At 36.4% G+C, this 17358-nt stretch overlaps 1 protein-coding gene across 1 annotated transcript; it reads left to right on the plus strand.

The window, feature by feature from the left end:
• The first annotated feature begins 2387 nt into the window (after nt 1-2387).
• LOC121406014 (ATP synthase F(0) complex subunit B1, mitochondrial-like) lies at nt 2388-17126 on the plus strand. The gene is made up of 8 exons (XM_041597014.1): nt 2388-2498; nt 6928-6970; nt 7570-7718; nt 8483-8646; nt 11490-11615; nt 12662-12739; nt 14985-15086; nt 16454-17126. Exons 1-8 carry the CDS (start codon nt 2471-2473, stop codon nt 16511-16513), a joined length of 750 nt encoding a protein of 249 aa, XP_041452948.1. The 5' UTR covers nt 2388-2470; the 3' UTR covers nt 16514-17126.
• The last annotated feature ends 232 nt before the right edge of the window (nt 17127-17358 follow it).

Below are 17358 nucleotides of genomic sequence, written 5' to 3' on the forward strand. Positions count from 1 at the left end.
AAATCATCAAGAAAGGTTCCAAAAACCTCAAAAGTGACAGCCCAGGACCAAAATCCAATTGAAACCAGTTGGATTTCCAACTGGTTTCAATTGGTTTCAACTGGTTTCAATTGGTTTTAACTGGAATTTAACAATTTCCAGTTGAAACCAATTGAAACCAGTTGGGCAACTGGAAATCCTAACTGGAACCAGTTGGGCAACTGGAAATCCTAACTGGAACCAGTTGGGTAAATGGATATGACTTCCAACTGGAAATGATTTCTAACTGGAACCAGTTGGGTAACTGGAAATCCTAACTGGAACCAGTTGGGTAACTGGACATGAATCCTAACTGGAACCAGTTGGGCAACTGGAAATCCTAACTGGAACCAGTTGGGTAACTGGAAATGACTTCCAACTGGAAATGATTTCTAACTGGAACCAGTTGGGTAACTGGAAATCCTAAATGGAACCAATTGGGTAACTGGAGATGACTTCTAACTGGAAAGATGGGTAACTGAATTCTAATTGGAACCAGTTGGCCGGGTAACTGGAAATAAAACTGGAACCAGTTGGGTAACTGGAAATGATTTCCAATTGGAAATTTTCCAGTTACCCAACTGGATCCAATTGAAACCAGTTAATTTGCATATTTTCTGCCAGTGTGCACAGATTAATGTTTTATGAGATTCATCATAATTTACAATGTATCTATTTATTTTTTTTCAATTTGAAGTTCCACACTTTTTTCAGATAAGTGTTTCCAATACTTAGCAGTGAAAACCATGTTCATAAATGTTATAGATTATAATTAAAACAGATTAAAAGATAATTAGTACACCACTAACTGTTACCAAATTACATCAAATAAAAATACATATATTTGAAGAACTCCAATATGAATATATACATATGAAAGTCTGTATTTTATCAATGCCCTTTACATTGGTATTAATAGACAAATAACACTGCTTCTGTGTTGGCATGAGCAATAGTGCAAATGCTAATTAATTTGTAACTAATTAAGTTCATTCCAACTGGAATTTCCAATTGGAAACCAATTGGTTTCAACTGGTTCCAGTTGAAAACCAGTTGCCTCCAATTGGTTTCAACTCAACTGGAACCAATTGAAACCAGTTGCCTCCAATTGGATTCAACTGGTTTTAATAGGGAAATTGGAACAACTGGAACCAATTGAAACCAATAGCCAACTGGTTCCAGTTGCCCAATTGGTTTTAACTGGAACCAGTTGGCAACTGGTTTTCAATTGGAACCAGTTGTTCCAATTTCCCTATTGAAACCAGTTGGCCAACTGGTTTCAATTGGTTTTGCTCTAATTGGTTTCAACTGGATTTTGGTCCTGGGAGAACTTAATTTGACTAAAATTAAATGAAAATCATATCATGTTCAAGGTGAGAATCTGCTCTATTATATTCTGTTTTGATAGATCACCTTGTTGACGCGTTTGGGAGATATCTTAGCAAATCCCTCAAAACGGCGTATTTTCTATTATTCTCCATAGGGAAATAATTTAACACGCTACGCACTGCAAAAAAGGAGCGCAAACAAATTGATATTTAAAATTGGATTATCCTCAAACTATCACCAACATGTAGTATTTTTTTTATTTGTTTTGTCAGATTGAACTTGCGAAAATAACAGAACGTATCCCTGTCACACAGAGACAGTTGCGGTTGTCGGCCGGTGGCAGGCCCCCTTTTTTCTTATTCTGGAAGGTTGGAGGAGTGACATTTTCTAAATGTTGCATTTATCACTTGAAATGGTTTTACCGAACACTTAAAATGTTGGATTCAGCTTTATACAAGGCCCGGATACAAGGTTGGATGCATTGGCGGCGGATCCGAAGCCAAAAAAAAAAAAATTAGGGGGTGTCCACCTGAAATTTCGGGATGGACACAGGTAAAAAATTGGACAAGCGCCCCCAAAAAGGTTATCAACCTAAATTTTAGGAGTGGCTAACCAAAAATTTTTGACAAGCAAAAAAAAAAAAAAAGGTCATCTACCTAACACATGTTTCGAGGGGGGTCCACGTGACTTTAGGGGGGAAGCTGGAAAAAAATTGACAAGCAAAAAAAAAAAAAAAATAGGGGGGGACACGTCCCCCCGTCCCCCCCCCCCCCGCTTCCGCCGCCGATGCATGGTTGGATGTAACATTTGTAAAAGGCTGTCACTCCTCCAACCTTTCAAATGTTGATTTAACATACGAATAAGGGGGGGGGGGTAATAAAATTGATAAAATATCTAGTTACAATTAACTGATATATTCATTTCTTTAAAAAAATAAACCAGCACACTCTCACGTCCCCGCCCGGTCCCACCCTAATTGAAATTGAAGAACTGCTATTTTGTAAAGACCCCCAACCCCTCCCTCGAAATAGTGTGTGTGCATGTGTGAAAAAAGAATAAGCGTGAGCAGCCATCTTTCTTGCTGTTGAATTTGGAAGGAAGGGGTCGCGGGATTCTCTCCAAAATGCTGTCCCGTCTTGCTCTAAGAAATGGTAAATAGATAATTTTACATATAATATGTTGCTAATGTTTTTACTCTAGGAAGTCAATTTAGTATTTAATAAGTTTGATGTGTTTATATTATATTAAAACGATCTTAGTTAACATTACATGTCTGACAGAAAATTTCGTGTTGCTGGCTCGGCACACTCGCCGTGACATGAGCATGGATGGACGTGTGCTTGCCGCCAGGCCTGGGGCAGGGAGTCTTGTAACCAAGCGTGACGTGGCTAAGGCCTGTTTGGGGAGTGTTTCATAAAATAAAGGACTTGTCACAATGTCGCACGTTTTATCCGACAGTTACCATAACTTTTTAAGAACAGTGATGCCAATTCAGTTTCGCACTGGCCGAATTCAAATGAAAATGATTTCCCGTCCCAGCTGCTGGGCATGTCGTCGGGCGACCGGCGTCGGCGTCGGCGAGTTCGTGCAGGCTCCACTTCACTTCTAGTTCTACTAAGTTACACTACTCGCTCTACCTACCCGAACTTCGGGATGGTGAACTCGATCGCAGAGATGCCAAGTTCAAAGACCAGCTATGCGTGAGATTTTCTGTGATTTTGAGTGAGATCACAGACATTGTGTACAATGTATATGGGGATAGGCTGTGATAGTTGCGTGAGACAGAGATTTGAGGGGATGAACAAGAGTCCGAAATGCTTGAGTCTCACGCATGATGCGTGAGACTTGGTACTAAATGGTAGCTCTGCAATTGGATATTCTGAGTGACAAAGGTGGGACCAAAAAGTGGTTTATTGTAAAAATTACAGGCCTAGAAAAAAAAATATATCGGTATTATTACTCTCATTCAATGAACAAGGTTATGAATATGATATAAACTTGTTCTCAGTTACATCTCCATGTGTGGTAAAATAAGGGTGGCAATGTTTGGCTTATTTTCTCTTTTTCTATGGGACAAATGCTTGATTTTCTTACACTGTCAGTTTTCATTACAGCTATTCATCATATAACTTGGCTCTCATGGAAATTTAATTCTTTAAATTATTTTTTTCTGAATTAAAAATAAAGATTGAAAATGAAAATTTCTTGCCATATTACTTTATTAAACTGTTTAATTTTTTCAGATCTTATCTTGATGAAAATAGTGAAAAATAGAAATCTAGCAAATTTCATAGTAATCCATGAATCAGTTTTTGAGAAATAACCATATGAATTTGGAATGAAATTCCACCAAATGCTCCCAATAGGCTCTGTAGTATAATTTGTCACAACACACACACAGCTAAAACACATGACCACACACAGAGTGCAATTTACATTTTGTGTGCAGTTTTGCATTGGGCTTTCTGGAGTAGTGGCGAAGGGTATTTTGAAATCAATTCTGACACTTGATCCTAAATAAAAGGCGAAAATTTAGTACTTCCATTGGATTTGCCATTTTAATATCAATAGTATCAATACTACGAAAACCCGCTAGTTTCCAAAATATGGTATATTTATTCATGAGGTACAAGACTTTGAACTTCCTTTTTTAATGCAACATCAAAATTATTGTAGTAGCCAAATGTAAACTGAGTATGTTATTTGGAGTATTTTTTTCTCTTTAATTTGATACCAAAATCATTAAATTTGGATAATGGGATCATACGTCAGAAATGCGGTGAATTTTAATTTTCCCCTCAAAGCCATGACAATTTTTGGCTGTGTAAATGCAGTGAAAAGGGCAACATTTTTGTTCTGTGTGCAGTCACCCTATTCACCCTTATTTCACTCCGTGTCCATCCTCCAGTTATCCTCAAAATTGGTTATTTTGGGCCAGTATCTAATTCCTCACACATTATTCCAAGATACTTTCCCAAACTCTTAGAATATTTCTGGTATTTTCTGAGCCATCCAATATAATAATATTTATGCTGTTTGGCCTAGCCTGCAAAAGATCGCATGCAATATTTTGAAATCGGCCGTGAATAATACGTGTGAGGAACTAGATACTGGCCTAAAATCACCAATTTTGAGGACAACCGGAGGATGGACACGGAGTGAAATAAGGGTGAACAGTAAGAAATTAAGCTATTTTTCTTTCTCGTTATGTTTGTTTTCTTTAATTTTTACAATAAACCACTCTTTGATCCCACCTTTGTCACTTGGAATATCCGATCGAGTTCACCGTCCCTATGTTGGGTAGGTGGAGCGTACATGTAGTGAAGTGGAATGGAGCCTGCATGAACAGCCTTAGCCTTGAGGACTCTGAGGCGTGAGCATATTTTTTTATGATTTTGATATTGTCATTTGCTCATGGAACCTTGACAAGGCATCCTGACTGTAGAGAAGATAAAAATCCAGAAGGGAATTCCCTCCATATTTAATATTAGAACTAGTAGTCCATACATTATATAGACCAAAATTTTCTTATGCATAGCATATTGCATACTTTTATATTCCTAATGCGTATAAGGGTATCATAGTTTCCACTAGTCTTGACTCCATGATGATGTTTTTTTTTATATTAAGACATATATTTCATCATCGTGGAGTCTTGAATCCCCGTCCATATATCTATAAGAGGCACATGTACACAAAGATGGATTTCCCTAGGAAATCCATAGTTAAAGGGTGAAATCGGTTTGTATTGTCGAATTTTATTCATCCATGAACCTTCAGGCGCCTTATGCGTATAAAGACCCGATCTCCCGTCTATGCCTCGTTCCGTTTGTCAACAAAGCAAAGACAATAGACCTGACCCTTGACCCGCTTCGTGATGACGTACTTCTGACTAGTGATGCCGTTTTGAAGAACAATTTATAGATACAAATTATTATTTCACAAATAGTAAAATTTGATATGTGATTATAAATAACTAATTATTCATAATCACGTATCAAATTTTGGTATTTGTGAAATATTGTCTTTGCTTTGTTGACAAACTGATCGAGGGATCTACGGGAGATTGAGTTTGGTATGAAACGTCTCATTTTTACCATTTACAGTGAAATAATTTTTATCCCTTTATACGCATTAGGCGCCTAAAGGTTCATAGATAAATAAAATTCGACAATATAAACTGATTTCACCCTCTAACTATGGATTTCCTAGGGAAATCCATCTTTGTGTACATGTGCCTCTTATAGATATATGGATGGGGATTCAAGACTCCATGATGAAGAAATATATGTCAAAATATTTTTAAAAAAATAGAGTCCTCAAGACTAAGTTTCCACCCCCAAAATAAGAAAAATTTGAAAAAAAATCAATAGATTAAATTTTTTTTTTTTTATTAAAGAATAAAATGTAAATATTGATTGTCTATGGCAGAGTAAACATCAGACCATTTTTTGTGTGATTCCTACAGAATATTTTTGTTCATAGTTATTTTCACCACAAAAAGTATCAGATTTTAATAATTCTTTTGTTCAAGCAATAACATGCAGAATGATGGTCATCATTTAAAAATATGCAGAACACTGTTTTCCAGACCTTTAAAAAATACGACTGTCCAACCTCTCATCGGTTTATCTCTCAATGATTATCCTGACCAAAATTGCTAATTTTTAGAAAATAAAATCTTTTTAGTCGGAAAATGGGATTTTGAACTAAAATGAACTTTCCTACACAAACCCATATTGATCGCATATATTTTCCAACATGAATTAATTGGAGTGGTTGTGACCCTCAACCTGAATTATGAGTAGAAGATATCAATGATATTTGAAATAAATGATCTCTTATTGTCATTCGAGCCCAGCCATGTCAGAGGCACTTTACTCCGCTGGTAGCTGGCATGGCTGGCCCGGCTGATGTTCTTCAGCTACACGTACTAACGATGATCTCAAATTTGGTCTCAAAATCACTAATATGACGGAAGAAAATGCAACAATAGCTTACGCATGGTCTGTATGCAACTCGCCGTGTATTATCACATGAGCCTCCTTGGTAGGGTAGGATATTTTGGTTATTTTTTCAGGCTAAATCCTTATAAATGAAAGCCAATTGAGATGAACATATCCTGAAGTTATCGACTAAATATCTCTAAAATGACGTCATTTTTAAAGGTCACCTGATATCTTAAACCCTTGCTTTTCGAATCGCGTTACTTGAAGCTGGTATTTTAGCTTTTCGGGTACATGATCGTTCACAGCAAAGCCAGTATTCTGGCTTTTTGGGTTCATAGGGTTAAAGCTACGGTTATGAAAATTATATCAACGCATTGTTGTCAAGGTCATTAGAACTCTGACCATGTTATGGTAGATTATGTATATTGAGGGTATGAGACAGTATTATGTGAAACATTAATGTAGTTGATTAACATGAATGAATAATATTGCAAAAATTTGACAAGTGTAATGTACATGTATATGTCGCAGCTTACCAGCAAAAACATTTTTTTTGCGTGTGTTTTGCTCCCCTCCCCCTTGTCCTGTATTTCATGACATTTTTTTATCATTGTTTCTTTGTTTTCATCAGGTTCTGCCATTGCAGCAATTGCATTAAGATCATCGGCACCATGGTGAGTTCTTAATTGATATTTTCTAAAGAATTCATGGAATTTTGTCCAATTTAGTTGAGATTATGGAACTGTTAATGCCTTACAACATTAATGCTTTCAAACTTGATTATCCAGCCTTTAATGTTGATGGTTTTAGAGCAAGGTCACTTCTCCATTGAATATTTTCTGTAATACAAATGAGAGAAATAAAATAGGGTGCAAAAAATTTCCAAGCCAAGGCCAATGAGAAGAAGATCAAGACCAATTGACAGGGCATCTGTGACTGTTCACTGAGTTAAGTCCTGATCCAGATTGTTTTACAATAAAGAGGAGAGGGGAGTGGGAGGTATCATGTTATATGATGTTGGATATTCTTACAAAGATGTGATAGTGGCCACATAAATCACTTTTTCTGTTCTGGATTAGATAAAAAGCACATACATGTACAAAAATATTTATATGTATATTTTTTTTAAATCATATGTGCCTTCATTGTTATTTTTCCTCAAGCTTGAATTTTAAATTCCCCTCCAAGCATATTAGGCAGCCCCAAGGAATACATGTATTGAAATCTAATTTGATACCTCATTTCTGAATTTAATTTTGAATTTCTCTCACAGTGTTTCAGCAGCCCCACAGAAGCTGTTACTCTCAACGTCTGTCCCTCAGCGTATGCCTAATAAGATGCCTGAGGAAGGAGGCAAGGTCCGCTTTGGTTTCATCCCAGAAGAATGGTTCCAGTTCATGTACAAGAAGACCGGTGTCACAGGTACAGAAACATACTCCTGAAGGGGCAGTGACGTACTGCCTGTTAGGATGTTCATCATGTTGGATGTAATCAGACCCTTTGTTTAGAAATTGGCCAATTTGCTTGCAGTGGGTTATACCGTTTCACAACATCCCTGCAATTGTCCTTGTCTGACATAGCATTATGGCTATACTGTACACCTTGTAACCTACTACACTGAAAACAATTGGAAACTAATTGAATTCTGGAACGAAGGGATCATATTGCATCCAACTTCAGGGGAAACTGCTATCTAAACTGACAATGTGTGCTTGCCCTTTAAGTTTTCATTTGTGCCTCCCGTTTTTTTTTTCATTGAACGCTGACCCTTTCTCATGAAATATTTCTGGTATCTCATTCTTATTATGCAATGTAATATTTTATTATAGAACAAGTGTGTTTGTGGGTTGCATTGACATGTATGTTTTTTGAACAGCTATTAAAGATGATGACATACAATGTGTCTCTTGTAGGGGGGGGGGGGGGGGAGAATGACTGCTGCTTGGGATGATTTCTTTCATGAAATTTGTGTTTTACTTTAGTCTTCAAGATAACATTTAGATCAAAGTAAACACTTGCTTTGTTTTTTATGACAACATAATGACACTGTCCTACATGTCCTAATTCACAAATGGTATGCTACGATCAACTGTTTTTGCCTCAAAAAACTTTTTTAAATGAAATTAATGTTTGCTGCAACTACATTAGTTTATATTTTAATGTATGATTTTCTCTGAATGATATAGGACCATACGTATTTGGAACTGGTATGATTCTGTTCCTGTTGAACAAAGAGATCTATGTTCTTGGACCTGAGACCGTCCATGCTGCAGTGGCGCTCTCTATGTTTGTTTACGGTATCAAGAGATTTGGACCAGGTATTGCAGCATGGGCTGACAAGAAGAGAGAGGTGAGAACTTAAAAGGTCCGCCTCTAAAAATGAAACCTTTGGAACAAGATATGTGTAAATTACTATGAAAACAGAAAAATCACAGAAACAGATCAATGAAAGTCTGAGATTGATTGGAAGATTATTAAGAAAGTTATGAGCATTTGAAATTTAGATCATTATTGTAATGATCTCAGCCATTGCGTAATTGCCTCGGCAAGAAATTTATCCACATTGTGCTGCACTTGACCCAGGTGAGCTGAATGGGTACCCGGTAGGATGTATTCCTTGAACGCTTTACCACCTATTAATATGGCGGCTTAGCTACAGCCGGGGTAATAATATACCAAGTATCAAAGCGCAGTTGAGTATATGCACAAAGTAACTGCGGTATATAAATGGACATATTATTAATGTAGATCCCCCATTGGCAATGCAACATAGATGTTACATGTGAACAACTTTTCTCCTACTGTTATTTCATTTAATCAGCCTCTTCTTACATCTACCAGTAGATTATTCATTCTTTCTGTAAGAGGGCATGCAATGCAGATTTTCAAAGAAGACATGGGTGAAGAGTCTGTATCACCATAAGAAAAGGCATAAAGATACATTTTTGGGATTTTGTTGTTCACATGTGACATTACAAATTTATTGCATTGCCAATAGGAGGATCTCTATAGCATTAGTGATTGCAACATTCAACTGCTCATAACTTTCTCATTAATTGGCCGTTTTTGTCTCGCCTGCGTCCTTAACGATTGTGTTGTACACCCAATAACTTTCTATAGCTTCGAGGTGGGATCACCAAATTCATACCAGAGGTCCATCTCCTGAAGGCACAGGTCATGTTTGAATATGAGTCGAGTTTGAATAAGGTCAAAGGTCAATGAACTTCCATGACTGGCACAATTGTGTTGTACACCCAATAACTTTCTATAGCTTCGAGGTGGGATCACCAAATCCATACCAGAGGTCCATCTCCTGAAGGCACAGGTCAAGTTCGAATATGAGTCAATTTGAATAAGGTCAAAGGTCAATGAACTTTCCATGACTGGCACTGTGCTTTGCTGTACACACAATAACGTTCTATATCTTCGAGGTAGGATTGCCAAATTCATACAAGTGGTCCATCTCTTGAAGGTGCAGGTCAAGTTCGAATGTGAGTTGAATTTGATTAAGGTCAAAGGTCAATTAACCCTTTATGACTGGCACTGTGCTGTGTTGTACACATACTAACTTTTTATATCTTTGAGGTAGGATTGCCAAATTCATTGAAGGTGCAGGTCCAGTTCGAATGTGAGTTGCATTTGATTAAGGTCAAAGGTCAATGAACTTTCCATGACTGGCACTGTGCTGTGTTGTACACACAATAACTTTCTATAGCTTCGAAACAAGTATTAAAGATATCTGACTAGTGCTGTATGTTCTGATGCTGTTTGCATCAGTTTGTTCCACTAATGACATGACCTATAGTTTTGACATGCAGTCTCTTCATGACTGCAATATGCAGGCGAGACAACGGCGTTACGCTTGGCGTTTGAATTGTTCTCAAACTTTCTTTGTTCTTATTCTTTGATTTATCTGTTTCCGCACAAGCCCACTTGTTCCAAAGGTTTCATTTCAATTTAAAGAACAAACCTGCTTTATAAAATGTCATAAAAGGGAAACTGAACTCCAAGGAACTCTAACACAGTATTCAACAAATATCCAATTACATACTCTTACATAGGCTTGATAATATATATTCCCTTTCATAAAACAAGTAGAAGTAATTTGTGAGTTTTTGTTTTAGAAATATGGTCATTTGAAGGCTAACTTTATGAACATTTTTTGAAAACCAAAGAAATACTTCTTGGCAAATATTTTTTTTAGTATGAATTTTGTTAGAGTAGCTGAAATAGTCAAAGGATTGCTCTTAAAGTGACCCAGCATTCAAATCCTAACAGATAATAACTAGAACTTTTGGGTTGACAATTTTGGTGTAGTCCAATACTTAGTTATTTGTGTGCAGTGCATGTAGCCTTCAAGGGAATTGAGCCTATTTGTCATCATTTCATGGCTTTACAGCTGACACAAGTCTTAGATTATAAACAACCCTTTACAATGTTCACTTTCAGGCAGTGTCACCCTGAACCAGGTATAAATTGTATCTATAAATGTTTTTAGGGAGCCATTCGCAGCTTGTGAAGCAGTCTAATTCATGTTATGATCACCGACACCATACCCAGAGCTACCAACTAGTACTGAAAAATGAAAGGATACTGATGGTGTTATGCAAAATACTAATTACTAAAGTTACAGTTTATGTATTGTCCCATGTTACATCTTTTGATAGTACTGATTTCCTCACCAAATTACTGATTTTTTTTTAGCTTTTTAAACTACAAAATTTTCTTGTTCAGCTCTTAGCAGCTCTGTAACCTCCTGTCTTGACTCTACGCGATAGAAAGTTCCACTTAAGCCAATGGCCCGTATTCTGAAGTCAGGTTTAACTTAAACTTGTGGTGAAAGCCAATTGTTACACAAATCACTGACAGTATAGAGATATCATATTTCAACTCATTTGGCTCTCAAATCATTCATAATTGTCTAGGAAGTATAATGAATAGATGATTGTCTTCACCATCGATGAATCAGGAAAGAGCACATCAAACATAGAAAACATAAACTTAATAACAATTGTGACGATTTTAGCTTCCCATAATTTTAGCACAGAGTTAGACCTTGGTCTAAGTTGAACTTGACTTCAGAATACAGGCCACTGTGTGTTAGCTTTTCAGCCGATGTCTTTCCATTCTTGCTTTCTTGGGGTTCAGGGGTGGCTAACACTAACGTATCAACCTGTTTGTTTACCTTTACAGGAGAAGCTAGAACAAGCATATGAAGGACGTAATGCTAACATTGAAGCATACAAGGATGCCATTGACCATGAAAAGACTGAACAATGGCGACTTGATGGAAGAAAACAGCTCTTTGATGCTAGGAGGGTAAGGGCATGTTCATACATTACAAAAGAAAACATGATAAGAAACATAGTCGTCATTCTGGGGAGCGTTTTGGAATCGGCTCTTTGATGCTAGAAAGGTTATGTCATGTTCGTATTTGGTAAAAGAAAACATGAAACGCAGTAGTCGTCGTGGGGAGTGTTTCAGAAAAATCTTTTTAATGCTGGAAGGGTAAGGGTATGTTCATATATAGCAACAAAAAAAAGAAACGTCCTTCTAGCAGTGTTTCAGAAACTGCTCTTTGATGAAGAAATTGTTCTTCTTTTGTTTTGGTACTGTCCATTGCTGTTGTATTATCTTACCTTGTTTGCTGTAACCTAACCAACTGTAGTCAAACCAACCTGCTATCTGTTATTTTCTTTAATTAATATTTGCCCCTGAAATGTGCTGATGTATTCTAATTTTCATTTTAAAAAGTTTAAGAAAACAAATGAATGGGGGTGGATTTGGGATTCAGCCCCCCCCCCCTCCCTTTGTAATTTCAATAAATTTGAAATTTTAGATGCTCTTCTTGAGATGTTATATTTTGTTTATTGTATCTGATGACATCAGGGCTCCATAACAGAGGTTTGCGATGAATTTGCAAATACGAAAGAACCGCACTGATTTTAAACAGAGTGCGCATGTAACGGTGATTTGTCATTGGTAATGTATGTTGTGATTGACTGCAAATCATTGTGTTACACAGCCCATGATAGCAACGTTTTGGTAGCCAGTTCAAAAGTTATGCATGATTTTTCACTCGCATGACAGACTCAAATTGAAGATTCTAATATGCCTGTAACACTATGTAAATGAAGGACAGTGTACGTGTATTTGAGGGAACTTTTACCCACAAAGCCTTAAAGGCCTTTCTTAAAGTTCTCTTATTTCATTTCATATTTTCATGTATTTGTATATTGGCATATTATGTGACAGTCATGTATGTTATACTTTGTAAATGTCTTTTTATCGAAATGAAATAAATGGATTCACTCAATCAATCAAGTCATTGATTTATTTTAATCAAAATCATTTATTGATTGCAGGAGAATGTAGCTATGAGGATGGAGATTGAATACAGGGAAAGACTTCAACAAGTTTCAGAGGCAGTTCAGAAGAAATTGGTAAGTTAACAATGAGAATAGTTCTGAACAATGCAAAATTGACAAACATTTACTGTGACCTAAGAACAGAAAAAGGAATGCACAGGGCTTAAGACTACCCCCCCCCCCTGAAATGCCTCCATGGAGAACCCTGCAAGGATACAGCAAATTTGTTTGTGAACTCAAAAAGGTACATCTCAGAATGTCTAACAGATGCCAAGCTAGCATTTATTATTGATGAATAAATATGACTTTTTTTTCTTCAATTGTCATTCCTCCTATTATCATTACTTCATTACTATTTTTTCTATCATCATTACCACCACCACCGTTATCATGATCATAATCAATATCAACATAATTTTTCAGTAATATTGTTTATTATTGGTATTATAAATATAATTTTACTGATAGTTAGGGGAAGGCGGGGTAAGTTGTGACACTTTTTGCATTTTGCATGTTAGAATTGATATGACTAGTACTATTGTAGAAATAAGAACCTTGCCTTTAAATTTGATTCTTGGGAAATGTTTTTCACCTACATATAACTTTCTACCCCCACACTGAAAGTCATCGTGACCTTGAAAAAAATGATGTCAAATGGCTCAACTTGCCCCATCTGTGGGGTAAGTTGTGCCACCGTCTGGGGTAAGTTGAGCCACAAAAACTATGTAGGGGAAGGCGGGGTAAGTTGAGCATAGGGGCAAGTTGAGCCACCAGCCCCAGGCCAATAATGAATGAGTCAGACGTTGTGGTGGTGTCATGTATTGATGACCCATATCATAACCCCTAACCCCACCACATTGTTTCCAACTTTGAAACAAAAAGTAGTTTTTTAGAGGGAAAAATATGAATTTCAGCCAAAAAAGTAAAAAAGAGTGTGAAATAGATAAGTGCTTTATAAACACACACGTCTTTAAATATAATAAAGACATGACAACAACATTATTAGTCCATGTATGGATCTTCATTCTTGTCATAGTCTTTTATATGATGGATGCATAATAAATGTGTGGATACAAAATTTTCGCACTGAGTTCGGACTGGGGTAAGTTGAGCCAAACAGCATGGGGCAAGTTGAGCCATGGTAATTCCTATGGTAATGTATCATAAAAAACAAACAAACCATAAAAACCGATTGAAATGCAAGCTGAAAGGAGCAAATTTACATGACTGCTCTTTTCCTTTTACAGGATGTTAGTATTTATAGAGAATTAGCAAGTGAAAAGACTTTAAACAAAAAATTGACATGCTGGTTCTCCCCCCATACATTTTGTACATAGTTTTTGTGGCTCAACTTACCCCAGAAGGTGGCTCAAACTTACCCCATATATGGGGCAAGTTGAGCCATTTGACATCGTTTTTTTCAAAGGTCACGACGACTTTCAGTGTGGGGATAGAAAGTTATATATAGGTGGAAAATATTTCAGAAGAATTAAATTTCAAGGCAAGGTACTTATTTCGACAAGATTATTATTCATATCAATTCTAACTGGCAAAAAGCAAAAACTGTCACAACTTACCCCGCCTTCCCCTACAAAATGTATGGGGGAGAACCAGCATGTCAATTTTTTGTTTTAAAGTCTTTTCACTTGCTAATTCTTTATAAATACTAACATCCTTTAAAAGGAAAAGAGCAGTCATGTAAATTTGCTCCTTTCAGCCTGCATTTCAATTGATTTTTATTGTTTGTTTTTTTAAGATACATTACCATAAGAATTACAATGGCTCAACTTGCCCCATGCTGTTTTGCTCAACTTACCCCAGTCCGAACTTAGTGCGATAATATTGTATCCACACATTTATTATGCATCCATCATATAAAAGACTATGACAAGAATAAAGATCCATACCTGGACTAACAATGTTGTTATCATGTTTTTACTATATTTAAAGACGTGCGTGTGTATAAAGCACTTATCTATTTCACACTCTTTTTTACTTTTTTGGCTGAAATTCATACTTTTCCCTGTAAAAAACTACTTTTTGTTTCAAATTGGAAAACAATGTGGTGGGGTTAGGGGTTATACTATGGGTCATCAATACATGACACCACCACAATGTCTTACTCATTCATTATTGGCCTGGGGCTGGTGGCTCAACTTGCCCCTATGCTCAACTTACCCCGCTTTCCCCTATATATCTTCTATTAAAATTTTATTACTTTTCTCTTTTTGTGCCTCGAGCACTCTACAGATTGTATTTGGTGAATTATAAATCACTCTATTATTATATTTATACAAAACAATGTTGTATTGTGTTGTAGGATTACCATGTAGAGCTAGAGAATACAAAGAGACGTCTAGAACAGCAGCACATGGTGAGATGGATTGAACAGAATGTAGTCAAGAGTATTACACCACAACAGGTAGGTTAATACTAGTCTACTCATACAGACCCATGGGCCCGTATTCTGAAGTCAGGTTTAACCTAGACCACGGTCTAACTCTCTGCTAAAATTATGGGAGCCATATCTTAACAATTCTGTTTATATTGTACTATTATGTTTAATGTTTTGTTTCCTTTTGTATTCATATTGAAAAAAATGCTTCAATATACTTCAGTTATCATTCCCAGAAAATTTAAGTTAATAAATTGTTTGTGTACTGTTAGGGATATATGCCCCGATTGGCTGTCCATAGTTAAACCACAACTTAAAGAGTTCATTTCATAAGGCAGTCTAAAAAAACAGACTAGATACACTCCTGTACCGTGGCTATTGACACTGTCAATCTGTTAGATTGATTTGTTTTATGTGATTTTTTTATGTTGTCTAATGGATAGCTGCCGAATAATATAATAATAATAAAAGTGTCAAATTTTAGTTTGTGACTCTATACCACAAAATGAATTTAAAGCACCCTGCCATTGACAAATCATGGGGAAATTGAATCAATACGAAATTTGCAAAAGGCCAATCGACTTGCATAATATAATTCGTCGATCGTAAGAGCAGTCAGACTAATGCGATAAAGGTTCGGACAGCACAAATTTGACCCAACTCTTGATCGTTTAGTTTCCAACAATCCCAATTCCTAGACTCTTAGCAGGTGTCTTGATTGCTAAACCAAAATAAATAACCTCTGTAAAGTTACATGTTACAAAGTGCAGTTCACGTCTGGTTGGTTATTAACTAATGCTCTCCTATATTAGACCTCCCAGACATGCCGGCGTCTATTAAAATAACATCCCCAGGCATGCAGCCAAGTGAGAGACTTGAATTCCCTTCTCTCTTCTGAGATTATTCTTGATTTCCTCATGATTTTTCATTGGAAGGTCGCAAATGCGATCTGCAAATCATGTGTTTATGGGGGGGGGGGTGATTTATGGACTCCAAATTTGTGAAAAAGATTTTTTTCTTATCAGGGTTCTTTTGCCAGAGAATTTAAAGGTCTTTGAAATGATCACCATCCTCTTGTAAAATTGTCATGAACATTTATTAATCGGTTCAATTGAAATTTGAAGACCTATATATTGTTGTATGCTCTGGACTTCGTGTGCTGACCAGGGATAGCATCTCATGGCACTTTGCACCTTGTGAAAAAAAGCACTATGGATGAAGTATTACTTTCAGGCATTTCAGTGGAAGATATCAAGAGGTCAGAATATTTGCTATATGCTGTCTGAATGAACAGGTTATGAATGCATATGCTTTGCCTAGGTGCCAAATTTTGTGGATATTTATGTAAAATTAAACAATTTGTCTTTTCTGTTTCTTGTATTTCTTTTTTACAGGAGAAGGACATCATGAATACCTGTATTTCAAACCTCAAGAACCTCGGTGCATCAGCATGAGAAAGTTTTCTTGAAATGTATAAAATAATCCCCTCCTCCTTAGTCTTCAAAATATCTGTGCAGAGTATTGAAGTGCGTAATACAATGTATTTGATCTCCTAAATGAATTCAGGAAGTATTGACCACCATTGACTGAAGATGTCTCTTGAAGTTTACCTCAATGCATTTAGGAGATTCAACCAGGTTTCGACCTTGAAATAGCTTGAATAATATATTAAAATATTTGTTCAGATGCTCATCTCACTTTGCTTCCATAATCCCTCAATTTCCTCCCACATTTGACACAGGAATGGATGAAAGAAAAGTTTATCACACAATGTAACTTCATCTTCCCCTTTATCTCAGTAATATCAGATCTGGGGCTTATTTTTTTTAATAATTACCCCCTCCATCCCCCAAAAGAATACATGAATTCAATTCAATTTGACAGAAACAGGTTTGATAAGGGAGCTGGTATTTTATGTGTATTGCCGAGTTTTATATTGCCTGTATAAAGACATTGGATCGCATTGGTTCATGGCTGTGACATTTATTACTCTGCAAGTTTGGAATTATTATATGAAATTCTGTTACAGAATATAGAATAAATGAACATATAGTTGTTTGAACGATATGTGAATGTATTTTTTTTCTTTACGGGGGGGGGGGGGTTAACATAGTTATGAAGAGTGGAAAAGGAGAAAAAGAAATGAGGGAAGAATGGAGCACTCACACAGAGACGTATGGCGTTTTCATAAAGCCATTTCAAAGTAATGTATGATTTCATGTATGACTGGTGACTGTTTGTGCTCAATGATTTATCTTGATGTAGCTGATTTGGCAGCTAAGAACATGTCCCAGACATA

The sequence above is a fragment of the Lytechinus variegatus genome, chromosome 19 (assembly GCF_018143015.1).
Source record: "Lytechinus variegatus isolate NC3 chromosome 19, Lvar_3.0, whole genome shotgun sequence".
Classification (NCBI taxonomy): domain Eukaryota; kingdom Metazoa; phylum Echinodermata; class Echinoidea; order Temnopleuroida; family Toxopneustidae; genus Lytechinus; species Lytechinus variegatus.